This window comes from Pavona decussata, unplaced genomic scaffold, assembly GCF_977016875.1.
Source record: "Pavona decussata unplaced genomic scaffold, jaPavDecu1.1 SCAFFOLD_335, whole genome shotgun sequence".
NCBI lineage: Eukaryota > Metazoa > Cnidaria > Anthozoa > Scleractinia > Agariciidae > Pavona > Pavona decussata.
In genome coordinates this window covers 126,002-140,809 of record NW_028145723.1, presented here as the reverse complement: position 1 = coordinate 140,809, position 14,808 = coordinate 126,002, and the positions used below count along the sequence as shown (strand labels likewise).

General features: G+C 39.4%; 1 protein-coding gene across 1 annotated transcript; it reads right to left on the bottom strand.

The window, feature by feature from the left end:
- Positions 1 to 372: 372 nt before the first annotated feature.
- Positions 373 to 4,138, bottom strand: LOC146453371 (uncharacterized). Its single transcript, XM_085096712.1, has 2 exons — positions 3,923 to 4,138; positions 373 to 2,612 (listed from the first exon to the last, which is right to left on the bottom strand). Exon 2 carries the CDS (start codon positions 2,608 to 2,610, stop codon positions 373 to 375), a length of 2,238 nt encoding a protein of 745 aa, XP_084952838.1. The 5' UTR covers positions 2,611 to 2,612; positions 3,923 to 4,138.
- Between the last annotated feature and the right edge of the window lie 10,670 nt (positions 4,139 to 14,808).

The window sequence follows — 14,808 nt, the reverse complement described above, 5'->3', positions numbered from 1 at the left end:
AAACATCTTAGAGGCAACGACCGTACGATCTTGCAACACGGTCTACAAAATAACTAAGTAATGCTAATGGCGGAAATTTTCATGATCACAGTCAGTTATGAGGGTCTTAAGACGACACTTCCAAACATTTAACGGAATTTTACTCAATCAAGATCCAATTCCTTGAACCTGTTATTTCAGACTCACTTTAACGTGATCACAACCATTCTGGATCCAGTTCTGATATTACCAATAGAATACGTATAATACGTAAAAATATTTCAATATACACGTATGAATATGTCAAAAAATTTTGAGGACTTTTTGTGTTGGCTCAAGGATGAGTATCAAAGCATTACCAAAGAAAGATTAATGGTCAAAACTCTACTCTTACTAATTACTGCCTCTGTAAACGTAATTAATTCCAATGACGTCAGGACTAACCTTAGCTGTTTGTTTTATAGAAAGTGCTTCCGGTGCGCTGTAAATAGGGGCCCCAGGAGCAATCGTTTTAGAGTGCTGTGTGAAATTCACAGTACCGTAATATGATACTTTGCCTCTCCATTGGTCCTTCTGTCGCCATAGCAACACATTAGCGCTGCTAATGTCACGGTGAATGATGGAAGGTTTCCTCGGTTTCTCCTTGTGCAAGTAATTCAGTGCTAGAGCTACATCCAGACCGATAACGGAGACTTCTCTATCAGTGAGTTGCCGTTCGTCTAACAACGCTCGTAAACTTGTTTCCATGAGCTCGGTGACAAACAAAGGGTTTCCCTCGTCATTTGTTGCTCCAATGAATTGCAATAAGCAAGGATGGTGGCATCTTGAAGCCATGTTCATTTCTCTTAAGAATTTATTTCTATTACAAGGCGAGAGAATAGATTCATAAAGTTGCTTCACGGCTACAGCACAGCGGTGATATTTCCCTTCAACAACAATCCCCCACCCTCCTTGTCCAAGTTGTTTTCCACCAATTTCAATTTCACTGCGGTCTATAATCCAGTCAGCTGAGCAGACTGAATTATTTGCTGAATTTTCTTCTTCGTCGTTCGCTCCTGGCAGGCGAAGTACGTGTTGCTCTTCCACTCTTAACTGGTGATGTTCCCCTTCTTCTCGCAAGTCGGGTAGACGTTGTTCCATGATTGTCATTTGTCGCTCGTTTATTGTCAACTGATTTTGCAGACGGCTGACACGTTGCTGTTCTGCTCTTAACATTCTTTGTAAAGTCGCCACGTTTGTGTCTTTTTCTCCTAATTGTTCGCGCAACTCAATCATTTGCTGTTCCACCGTTCTCATTTCTTGCTCGTTTGTTGTCAACTGTCTTCGTAGATCAGCGACTCGTTGGTGTTCTGCCCTAGCCTCTCCTTGTGCAGTCACCAGGCTTGCGTCTTTTTCTTCTAACTGTTCGCGCAAGCCAGTCAATTGTTGTTCCCCTTTTCTTATTTCTTCGTCCTTACTCCGCAGCTCGCTTTGCAGATCAATGACTTGTCGTCGTCCTGTTTCTATTTCCTCTTGTAAAGCGTCTTTTTCTTCTAACTGTTCGCGGAACTCAATCATTTGCTGTTCCATCGTTCTCATTTCCTGCTCGTTTGTTGTCAACTGTCTTTGTAGATCAGTGACTCGTTGGTGTTCTGCCCTAGCCTCATCTTGTGCAGTCACCAGATTTGTGTCTTTTTCTTCTAACTGTTCGCGCAAGTCAGTGAATTGTTGTTCCACTGTTCTTATTTCTTCGTCCTTACTCCGCAGCTCGCTTTGCAGATCAATGACTTGTTGTCGTCCTGCTTCTATTTCCTCTTGTAAAGTTGCGTCTTTTTCTTCTAACTGTTCGCGCAAGTCAGTCATTTGTAGTTCCATCGCTCTTATTTGTTGCTCGTTTGTTCTCAACTTGTTTTGAAGATCCCGGACCCGTTGCTGCTTCCTTTGCAATATTTCCCCTTGTCTGGAAAAATTAGTTAATTGTTCTCTGGTCATTCTTACTTCTTCTTCCTTTGTGCTCAACTGACTTTGCAGATCAGTAAGTTGTTGCTGTCTTGTAGTAATCTTCTTCTGTAAAGTTGCCATATTTCCGTCCTTCTCAAGGATCTGACCTCGCGTGTAACTCAGTTGTTCTGACATTGTACTCATTTCTTGTTCGTTGGCTTTCAACTCACCCTGCAGGTCAGTGATACGTTGTCGGTTCACATTTACCTGCTCCTTTAAAGCCATTTCTTGAATGCACTTTTCTTCTAGTTGTTTTTGCAAGTCAGTCAATTGTTCCTCCAACTCTTGCAGTTCCTTTTCTTGTCCAGCAATCTCTTCTTTCTTGCTTCCCGAGGGTTTTCGCAAAAAATCTTCCCCTTTGTTATCTTTCAACGGTTCTTTTAAGCAAACCTTCCCTTCATTTGGTAGTCCGCCAATATTGCGAACCAATTTTTGTTGTCGTCTCGTCTTCTGTGAGGGCGATTCTTTTGTTTTCGTTTGAAGCTTTGCCTTTCTTCTTGCGTTGCTAACTTTTGTATTCAGCTGTTTGTGCAATAATTGGTCAGTGTTCTTTCCTTCTTTGCCCTTTGATTGTGCACGACTATAAGCTGCTTCTTTCTTTTTCAGTTGCTTCCATGAACACGCTCCTTTGACACCCCTGTTATGCTTCATACCTTGTCAACAAAAGAAATGAAATTAGTAATACTACAGTAGTACTACAACAATGAGATTGCGAATGAAAAAACGGACTAAATGCGATGGTCATTCACTTAGTCACAAATGATATTGCAGCTACTATTTTTTACAATGGTTCTTCAAAGAGCGGCCGGTAACATTATCCAATGGAAAAGCCACTATTTTGAGGATAAAATGCACTGTAACGAATGCATCTTCCCTGGTGAATAGTGATTTATCTTATATATCCATTTATCCTTTCTTTGAAAAACTAGGGCCTGATTATCACCCTCTAGACCTGCGGCCTTTAACAACTCAAGGAAAACTCAATAAGCCAGAAACACGGGGCGGGGGTGCCCTGGCAACGAGGTTTAATCTTGTTGAGATTTCTCATGGAGTCATGGCCAACAAGTTTTATACGGCCAAATTAACTTCAAACTACAGACGGCAGCCTGATTCTAACTTCGGGGCTGGCGAGCTTGATAGAAATAAACATAGGCTACAATAACTGAAATATCCCCATCCTCCCCCCCCCCCCCCCGTTAGAAATGTTTGCTCGATCGTACGCTAGATGACGTTGTATATATGTTTGATTAATTACTGCGTATTTTGCGATATTGTCAATGAACTTTGTAGGGATAATTTGAGAGTCGAGCTAGTCGACATGGAAGGCATAGACACTCTCTCACAAATGGACGCTCGAGTGGGTTCAAACAGTGACGTTTTTCACCAGCAATGCACGTTTTCCACAGAAAATAATAAAATCCTTGCTGACGTCATTGTTTACATTTTTCCTCATTAGCATACGACTTAACTCATAGAAGCCGTGGCCGTATATATGAACTAAATGCAAAAGTTGAAAGAGCTCATTAAGTTGAGCAATTTGTGCAATTTTCAGCTCTTTGCAAGCAATATTGAAGGAAATATCAGCCATAAAAAACTGCGAAATTGCTGGGTCGCAAAAAAGTTAATGAGCCATACAATCTCCGTAAAATTTCGAATTTTAAGAGGAGAAATTCTCCGAAACCATTCGATGTATTGGGCTCAAATTTTATGAAAAATGAAACTAATAAGCCCTTTCAATATTCAGAGTTTTCACTTTATTGTTGTCATCAGATAGTGATAAGCATATGCTAATGAGGCAAAAAGTGTAAACAAGGATTCGCCCTTCGCAGCTCTAGGAGTCTTGTGCCGTTTATAAAAGGCGCATTTTTTCTCGTATCCAGAAAGCTGAAGGTCGTAAATTTTAAGCTCATGCAGATATATATGCCACTTGTGTGACTTCAATTTTCAACATTTAGATATTTACCTCCAGCTTCTGATTCTCTTTTAGCTCTTTTAGCTCCTTCTTGTTTCTCCGGACCTTTGCGACAATCATTATTAAAATGACCATCCTGCAAATAAAGAAATTTTTCAACTTCGATGATTCTGGTATTGTTTTCTGCTACTGATACAGCCTAATACCGCGCCCTTGACCACATCTCTCACAGTTCAGAAAACTGAAAAAATATACTTTCTGGGTACGATGTATGAATTACCATGTGGTAAGAGGAACGAAGTGTACCCTCTATCTAATCTGCGCGGTATCGGTAGACAAAAGAAAAACACTGTAGACTTCATGGGGTCTGCGCACGCATTTGAAGGCCAAATCAATCCAACGAGTGCCGTCGGTGTCTACACACACAGTCTCTCTCTCTCTCTCTCTCTCTCTCTCTCTCTCTCTCTCTCTCTCTCTCTCTCTCTCTCTCTCTCTCTCTCTCTCTCTCTCTCTCTCTCTCTCTCTCTCTCTCTCTCTCTTTCTAGATAAGCTCTAGATAAGCTCAGGAAAGTACGCATGATTTACAAGATACTACTTTTGATTACATGCGGTTTGATCACGTGGCTGGATATACATATTGGCCAATTTTTTTTTCGTTTTTTCCTTTTTGTGATGTTTTTGTTTTTGCCGCAAATTAGTATTAAGCTTTTAAGACACATGCTTAGAGTGCTAATGACGCAAAGGTCACTTATCTTAATTCATTATATAAAGATGGGGTTTCGTACTTAAGAAATTCTATTACAATAAATGTTCAGCCGACTACGAGAAACGAAAATACAAACTGAGAAAATGCTTGTCTAAAGCTATGCATAATTCAAAATCTCGTTGAAGTAAAAGACCTAGGGCTGATAGTGTCTTAAGCCTCTCGAGGATTGAGTATGGCCCTCTTCACTACCGAAATTTTAAGAGAGATAAATAAAACTAATTGCCTGAGGGAAAACAAGGGCAATTTGGGACCTCTATGAGCCTCTCCAAGAGCTAGGGAAGAGCTTCACTGGTGGCTGGGGACTTTGCTTGCAGACTTATATTACAAGGTCAACCTGAGTTTCACATCCAAGCAGACCCGCCTCAACCCACCACATTAGTACTGTGGAGTTATTAGCTGTACGTTTGATCCTGAAGGCCTTATGAGGGGAATGTGCAAACTTGGACGTTCGTATCCAATGTGACAAACACTACAGCATATCGTTATATTAACAATATGGGTGAGACAAAATCTCGTGACTGTAGTTGGGTCATCACACAAATATGGATCAATGCTTTGAATACAATATCTTGTTAGTGACACAATTACCAGGATATGAGAATACTATAGCAGATACAGAATTCAAACATTTCCGATATACCAAAGACATGTCGCTCTACCGCCGCAATGTGGTTTGAGTTTGTTGTTGGTTCTCGTCCTTCCTCTAACAGGTTTTTCTCCTGGTACTCCAGTTTTCCCCTCTCCTCAAAAACCAAACATTTCCAAATTCCAATTCGATCTGAAGAGTGTCCCCGTACTGTAAAGCGCATTTGATCACCTCGTCATGGAATTATGAGCTATACAAATTTATAAATTTAATTTAATTTTTTAATTTAAGATTTGATCGCCCAATCATTGACTTGTTTACACCTCGTCTTAATAAATAGACCACTGGAAAAACATTTTTCTTTTCTGCATTCCCTCCTTTTAGCCTGATTGGGAGATTTCTAGTGAAGAGTCAAGCAAAAAAGGTACATTGAAATTTTGCTAGTACGTTTATAGGCAAAACTACCAAACCTGGTACCTACTGTTGATTAAACCAGCAAAAGGCTATTACCACTTTCGGGGTGTCATCAGCGACACCCACTAGGAAAAAGGTGAACCTGTTAGCCTGTCATTTATGCGGTGACCTAACAAGAACAGAAGGTTTTCTGAAAACGCGACCAACGTTATCTTGCAATCCTGGCGTCAGTTATCTCAGAAACAATAGATTGGACACATCAGAAAATGGCTTTTAATTAAAATTTATATATAATTTATAATCCAGTGCGGTCAAGTGTAGGTGTAGCTGTAGAATTCTTAACAACCCTGTGCGAATATGGATGAGTTACAGCAGTACAAAACCTAGCAATATGTACTCTGGCTGCAATATTAGATAGACCTGACTCAGTATATGCAACTTTTGGTGAGCACCGTGACGCCAAATTTTTTTATGAATGGCATCATCCAAACAGCCCCCACACCACCTCGTTATAACAAGGTCAGATAACTTAACACATACAGATCTATAACAAGTCACCGATTCGACGGTACTTTCATTGTAGCAAAAACAAAATCTACACGCTGCACCAAAATGACTTTATATCCCTCTCGTTTCCTTCAGGCGGCAAATGTTGAGAGGTGTCGGCACGTATTAGGGAGCATTTTCCCCATAACCACAAGAAAATCGAAGAAAACCTTGCAAGTGATGCATTGGTTGTGTACTTTTGAGTGAACGGGCAACAGGTAGGCAATTATAGCACAGGAATTCGTTCATTTTTGCCCGCTCGCGGAGCTCTCTGTTAAAGATGGAAAGTTCTCTTACGGCCTACGAACTCGTAGCAATATCGACTTCCTTCGATTTCTAGTTTCCGGTTCCAATCAAGAAAACATTAAATTTCTGGATGCGTTCGCTTGGAATTATAACTCAATTTCATAGCACTGTTATTAAGAGTTGCCCTCTAGTTGAATGATTGTTTGGGTCGTTTAACAATAGCCCTTGGCGAAATAGACAAACTTGGCAAATATTGTTATCAATCAATTAGTCAATCAATCAATCAATCAATCAATCAATCAATCAATCAATCAATCAATCAATCACTCAATCAATCAATCAATCAATCAATCAATCAATCAATCAATCAATCAATCAATCAACCAACCAACCAATCAATCAATCGTTATTGTTTGTACAATATATTGCAATACACACCTAACTACCTAACTTGAAGGATAAATACAATAAAACTTTTAAAGTTAATTTTCACTGATTAAAATGGTCACAAAAAAATCTTTCCCATTGAATGAAAAATGAAAAATTTTTAAATTGGGTCGCTTCCTAATCTCTAAGGGGATCCTGTTCCATAGTGTAGTCTTCCTTTTGCAGACTCGGTTCTTGGTCTGGGGATATTGTAGGAATGTACACTTGAAACATTAGTAAAAATAAAATTCGACACAAGTACGGTGGGGAAAGATTATTATGAACTTTATACATAACAACAACCAGCAGGTTTAGTCTTTGCAATTCTAGCTTTTCCCAGACAAGAACATCCAACAGATCACTTGAATGGTTGTCAAAACAAGAAAAAGTAAAAATTCTAGCAGCTCTATTCTGTAGCTTTTGGAGTTAGTCAGATAAACCCTTCCCAATATTGCCCCATACACGGGACTACAGTAATTAAAATAGCGCATTACAAGTGCACTGTACATATTTTGTCTAGTTTCTTGCCGACCTTGGTCCGGCTTGGTTGTGTAGGTTTATTTGGATTTTCCTAGCTGAGTAGTAGACGGAATACTGAAAGTTCACACGGTCGGTTAACCGAAACATTTCTGCAAAATCAGAGTATCATACTTCGAACATTCGAGCTCATAGGCTCAAAGGTTATATGTAGTTCACTTTTGAGTTGAATTTTTAGTTGTTGCCTGTTTAATGCAGTTGTGAACAGTTAAGTGTCTCAGTTGTGTTAGTGAGATGCAGCTGTAGAGGAGCAGCTGTGGCCACTATCAGTTTAGAAAGCCAAGTAAAGAAAACACAAAAATGTAACTGAGAGTCTTGTTACCTCTAGTCTTTAACCAAGCGAGTGCCCAACAGAACACTTAGCTCTTTACAAGGGCTGTTCCATTTCTATTTGTTACATTAAAATTGCATGGTTCGTTGCTTCTAAATTTATGTTCAGTATCAAATAATTATTTTCAAACGAAAGTTATGGTTATATCTTAGGGATAGAAACCCCTCAGAATTCGCCATTGAGTTCGATCAATGATCAAGTTACTAATATCATCTATCAAGTTGGTTGGACTAACAATTCAAATCGCACATCATCGCAGACACAATCACATTATAACTGAAAGAAGTGCGTTAGTTTGCGATTAAACAATGATTTCCGTCAGTGACGATGTTTTGGCATTTAAATTTGACTGGACGCGCGCCTCGCTACCTTAGCGATCGGTTCATGGTCGTTCATGACTGCAATCTGTACAATCGAGATTATCCCCATGCACACCCAGCGTACAACCAATAACACGCAGCGTTTGAAGATTCCACCCTAGTGTGAAAATAGCGTTGGAGAATGGATAGCGATTTATTTTCGAAAAGTGGATCCTTCTTAGCTGTAACTTAAAAACTTAGAAACTACTTCTTTTATATTCCACATGAAATCGATTTCTATGTACCGATCCGGAGTATTTTCATAAATATTAAGGATACGTTTAAATAGTATTCAATCTAAATTATTCAGTGTATTATTGTTCTGAACTTGCCTTTGGTTGTCCGTGACGTTGTTCCCCTGCGCGTTGACCGCTCTTTTCCGCTGGTAGCCTGCGTTGCAGACGAACTAGAAGCATTTCGTTTTCGGTGAGGGAGAGTTGAGACAACTTTTCTTTTAATCCTTTTCCATGCAGTTCGAGGCGCACTTCCTCACCCTTACAAACGTACTCAGATTTCTCAGCTTGTTTGATGGTACGTCGTCGCAATTCCGAATTGCCGTCCGATATCTTTTCAGAAGCTCGGGGATTATTCACTACTTTAAGAAGTACAGACGTATCCTTCGATTGCTCCATAGTAAGGAGCGAAATAGCGAAATTAAAATGGAAGAATTGTAGAAAAGGAACCGTGTTTAGCGCATGAGAATCAACAAGTACAAGATTTCACCATCTTCCGTGAAATTCAAATTATCAGCTTTGCTTCAGCGCAACCGGATGGCGTCCGATCAATGACCTTTGACAAGTAAAAAAACAAGAGAAAAAACTCACTATATCGGGAAAATGTTACGTTCTTGCTGCCATTAATAATGGCTGAATAAAACCATCTAATTTTTCATCGTTCTTCCATTAATGTAGTCGCTGTGAAATGGAACGTTATCCACAATGGCTTAATATTTGCAGTTTAACGTTGATGCGTTGATTCAGGAACGTTGTCAGAGCTTAAAGTGTATATGACAGATTTTTTAATTTGCTTGATCAAATCTTCAAGTTGTTCTCGAATGAAAATCAAACTTCCTGATCATTTGTTCATTTCCGCGTTTAAGGAGTGTAAAAGTGTCAAATTTCACATCCGGTTGGGTACAAAACCTCGCAAAACGGTAGACTGGGGATAGTAGGGCTGTGACGTCATTACAGGAATATTCCTCAGTTGTTTTCTGTGTGCCGAGGAAGAAAACTGTGTGGACGAAATTTTGAATGGGAATATTAAATACACAGAATGAAACAACTGAGGAATAAAGAAACTGCAAGACTAAGCGTTTCTGTATTGACGTCACAACACTACTATCCCACTCTCCCGTCTTGCGTTTATTGTAGCCAACCAGAAGTGAAAGCTGATTCTTGTAAACGCCTCAAACGTGAATTTCGTCGCGCAAAGTTTGAGGCGTGTGATCGACACGATAACTAGTAAGAATAAAAAGAAGGAAAAGGGAAAAAAAGCAAAATGATGGGTGTTACTAGAAGTGGCGAGTCGCCACATCTAAAAACGGGCGTTTAATAACTTCTACTACTACAGTGGAACCCGGTTAATACGGACGCCAAAGGGACACGGAAAAGTTTCGGTATTATCCAGATTATCGGCTGGCGTAATATAATAAGCGGGCTCTTAGAATAAACGTCAAGGACAAATGTTTTATTGATACAAAGACGCAAGCATACAATCTAAAAGCAACAGAACGTTGTTGAATGTCCTAACGAACGTTTATTGGTATGGAAATAAACAAGAATGGTACATGGATTGAAACACAGGTGTACAGAAAACCAAATAACACTGGCTTATTGTTGCATTTCCAAAGCCACACGGATAATTACCACAAAGATTGTTTGCTGAAAACAATGATCCATCGCGCACATGCCCTATCTTCTACAACTGAAGCTTTCAATAAAGAATGCGATAGATTACGCGCTATCTTTGTTCGTCTTTAATATCCCGTCGCCTACATAAATTTCGCCATTAGCAGCTTTTTTCATGACTTTGCTCTGCACTGACATTTTCAGTTTGTAGTTCAGTCAGATGGACGGAATATATTAGGCAACTTTTTGTACAGTGTGCGGATAACTATTTTGCGTAAAGCAAGGTTAACTTTGTATAAGAGCACGTCACTCGGTTCACAGAAAAGTCTCAGTTGTCCATTTTAAGCGGGCCGTAGAAGAAAATATATGAGCTGTTGTTCGGAACAAACACAACTGTCCGTAATTAGCGGGTGTCCGTAAACTGGGGTTCCATTGTATATGGTTGGCTCCGCGAGTGGACAAACCCTACGCTGTGTTTGGCTACCAAAGCGGGCAAGATGTAACTGTCTTGTCTATTCAGGATTACTCGAAAAAAACGCCGAGGCGTAGTCGAAAAACGCGAAGAACAAAATAAGTAAAAAAGAACTTGGCCAAATATTCGTTTGCATTCCAGCTGTTGTGTCGTTTGCCTGAATATAACTCTTCACTACGAGCAGTCCCTCAGTTGTACCGGCTCTGAAGTCGAATAAAACTGAAGATAGCGCAAGTGTTTGCACAAAAGAAATGAAACAAGCAAAAAAAAAAAAAAAAAACCAACAACAGCAACAAAGACTAGACTGACTTTTTGAACGTCCTTTTTCATGTCTGCTAGAGAGCAGGGTCAGTAATTTTTAATCAACGACATTAAAGTCATTGAACTGGAGCTCATAAATTCAAATAATGATAGCATTCGAAAAGCCAAAGAAGGATATTTGATTTTAAGACTCAAAATACTTGAAAATTGTGGGTACCGTACCACTTTTAACGGGTCCGTACCATTTTTCTTGTAAACGGGCCTTAGTTTCGATGAACTTTCTTGATAGAATACGCAGCTAAGTTTATGGACGAAGTGCTTCGATACAATACAAACTTTATTGACACTACCCAAGGGGCTCCTATTTTAATTGTCACTTAAAAACTTATGAAGTGGCAATTCGATGATGAAGACCTTTGTCAAGTCTTAGCTTTAATAAAGGAATGTGTAAAGCTTGCGAATTGCGAATAACACACCCACTTACCAAGAACTGCGACGAGCGATAAGATGGGGTGCGGAGCCCGTCATACACTGAAAGGGCAACAATTAAAGCGGCACGAAAAAACAGCCGCCGTTTGACTGGTAGTCAACGTAGATCTTTCTGGACGGGAGAGACGTGATCAAACTTCGTGGTGCTGCTGATTATACGGGCGGAAAAGTTCTGAACAGCTTCAAGCTGACGATGGTTCAGCAGAATCCAAACGGGTCAACAACAAAAGATGGTGGTTAAGAGAATTAAAATCTGTAGTGTAAGTTCAAGTGCTATGTGAACCCATGGAACTTAAAACCTTGATCTTACCCTATTGAGTTAATTTCTCTTATCATCTTCGTGCTAGCGGCACAACATTTATTTCTACCCTTCATATTCACATATTTGCAGTTCGAGGCGCACTTCCTCACCCTTACAAACGTACTCAGATTTTTCAGCTTGTTTGATGGTACGTCGCCGCAATTCCGAATTGCCTTCCGATATCTTTTCAGAAGCTCGGGGATTTTCTGTTTGTAGTCCATGACTATTAACTACTTTAAGAAGTACAGACGTATCCTTCGATTGCTCTATAGTAAGGAGCGAAACAGCAAAATTAAAATGGAAGAATTGTAGAAAAGGGACCGTGTTTAGCGCATGAGAATCAACAAGTACAAGATTTCATCAACTTCCGTGAAATTCAAATTATCAGCTTTGCTTCAGCGCAACCGGATGACGTCTGGTCAATGACCCTTGATAAGAAAAGAAAAAGAGAGAGAAAACTCACTTTAGTGGAAAAATGTTACGTTATTACTGCCATTTATGATAGCTAAATGAAGCAAATATTTTGTCATCGTTCTTCTCTTGATGTTGTCGTTGTGAAATGGAATGTAATCCACAATGGACGGTTTGACGTTTATTTTGTAGAAAAGGCTAAAAAATAAATGTGATGAAGAGTTTTGTTTAGGAATGTTGGCAGAGCGTAAAGTGTATATTACAGCATTTTTTTTAAATTTGCTTGATCAAATCTTTAAGTTGTTCTCGAATGAAAATCGAAACAAAATTCCCGATCAATTTTTCTTTCCTGCGTTTGAGGAGTATAAAAGTGTCAAGGTTTACTTCCGGTTGGATATAAATAGCGCGAAAGACAGGAGACTGGGTTGGGCTGTGACGTCATTACAAGAACGTTAGTCTATCGATTTCTCTATTCCACTTAACAAATCGACGGCAGTTTTCTATGGTCTATATTCTTGTAGACCATAAAATGACGTCAAAAAATGTTCAAAACTCAAGTGGAACCACGAGCCGCAGGCGCGCGCGTTACATCTGACGTCATTTTTATTGTCTGTTCTCTTATAGACAATAGCTACGAGCCAATCAGCGCGCGGGAATTTGGGCAGTTATTGTAAAAAGTTGTTTTTCGTGTGCCGAGGAAGAAAACTGTGCGGACGAAATTTTGAATGGGATTGTTGACAGCTCAGAATGAAACAACTGAGGAATAGAGAAACCGAGAGACAAAGCGTTCCTGTATTGACGACACAACACTAATATCCCCAGTCTCCCGTCTTGCGCTGTATTGTACCCAACCGGAAGAGAAAGTTGACTCTTGTATACGCCTCAAACGTGGGGAAGAAAAAGTGATAAGGGATTTTTACTTCTATTTTCATACGCGACAACATGATCATTTGATCAAGCAAATAAAAATAATTCTGTCATATACACTATAAGGAATAACAGCAAGTTTACATATGCAGCGCAACAGCCATTGCAATTCTATTCGTACTTCACTAGTATTTGCTCCAAGAACTTCAAATGGGTAAGTTTTTTCCAGCGGGTGATACCTTTATCTCCTTACACTTCAGGAGATTACATTAATTATGTTGTGCTTGTCTAAACTACACAAAAATCGAAAACCAAATAAAAATAACTCACAACCCGAGGAGAGGCGGGTGGGGTGGGGTGGATTATAGTTGAGGGGACTTCGAACGCTTAACTTGTGTTTTTATCTCAGCAAACAGCACCAAAAGTTTGCTACTTTTAGATATTTTTGGGAACAGGTTGCCGGCTGTAATCGGTCAATGTTCATGGCGGATCTAAAATGATTGTCGTTTATAATAATAGCATTTTTTACATTTTTTTTATTTCTTTATAAAGAAATGACTTAAAGCATAACGTACATTTACAAGGAAGTTAACTGCATGTAATAATGACAATACTATTGACGAACACAATTTACATTCATTAGTTGTAAATAAAGGTTTCATCGCTTACATAACATACAAACACGAATAAATGTTTATCACACCTACTAGTATTTAAATCATACCTAGAACACAAGTTTACCATCGATGAAAAGTTTATCCGGTTCAGTCTGAGACTTCCTGAACACCGCCTTCAGGTGGGACAATCTGGAGTTGGTCAAATGCACCACAGTGCAAATTATGTGGGTTTTTTTCGCTTCTTGGCGAAAAAAGCTTATTCTTCCAATAAAAGCTTATTCACACCAAATAAAGCCTCGGATAAGTCCTATTTCTCAGTTTTGTGGTAATGGCCATTCGTTCTGCATATATACCATCTCAATTATTTCCTTCTCAGACGAAGTTGTCCGTTAATCAAAAATTTATTCTCTTTGTTGGTGAACTGAATAGACGGTATTATGAGGCGCAAATCGTCAGACCGTCAAATACCCACGGATAGACTAACGCCTGCAACGTCAGTGAAAAAACGGCCGGCTAATGCCCGAGAGGTGATGGCACCGCTGAAATTGAGTCTTGACTGATGCATAAGCTATACTGATTGTTAGAAAGTAAGCCTATTTTTTTGAATAAAAAAAAAATGTTGGAAATTAACATCCGCCTTTTCTTTGGTAGCTTCAGTTTCTTGGTTCCCCCTCCCCCATCACTATATAGAAACATCTTTAAGTTTAGTGTTTGCGACAGTGGTTTGAGTAAAAATAAAACGCAGGCAATGTCTTAAAACAACTAATAATGACAAGTGTTCATTTGACCACCGCCTAAAAAAGCTATGCCCCTAACGCTTCTCGTTACAATGTCACTAATAGATCAAACATTTAGGAGAAAGAAATGATCACCAGAGATTCCAGTTCAGGATGTTGAAACAAATTCTCCCAAATAGAAGCATATAAAAACGGACGTAGCCGTAAAGCGAGGAGAATATGATTTTTTATTTTGGAGTCTCAAGTTTCGTCGCGCAAAGTTTGAGGCGTGTGATCGACACGATAACTAGTTAGAATAAAAAGAAGGAAAAGGAAAACATCTGGAAACGGACGGTTAATAACTAGTACTACTACAGTGGAACCCGGTAAGTACGGACGCCAAAGGGACACGGGAAAGGTTTGGTATTATCCAGATTATCCGGCTGTCCGTAATATAATAAGTGGGCTCTTAGAATAAACGTCAAGGAGAAATGTTTTATCGATATAAAGACGTCAGGGACACAAGCATACAATTTTAAAGCAACAGAACGTTGTTTAATGTCATAACTAACGTTTATTGGTATGAAAATAATCGCAAATGGTACATGGGGGTACATGGATTGAAACACAGGTGTACACAAAACCAAATAACAGGCTGGCTTACTGTTGCATTTCCAAAGCCACACGGATAATCACTACAAAGATTGTTTGCTGAAAACAATGATCCATCGCGCACATGCCCTAT

Bases quoted from the DNA above. Each gene is read 5' to 3' on its own strand.
- LOC146453371 (XM_085096712.1), bottom strand. From the start codon at position 2,610: ATGAAGCATAACAGGGGTGTCAAAGGAGCGTGTTCATGGAAGCAACTG.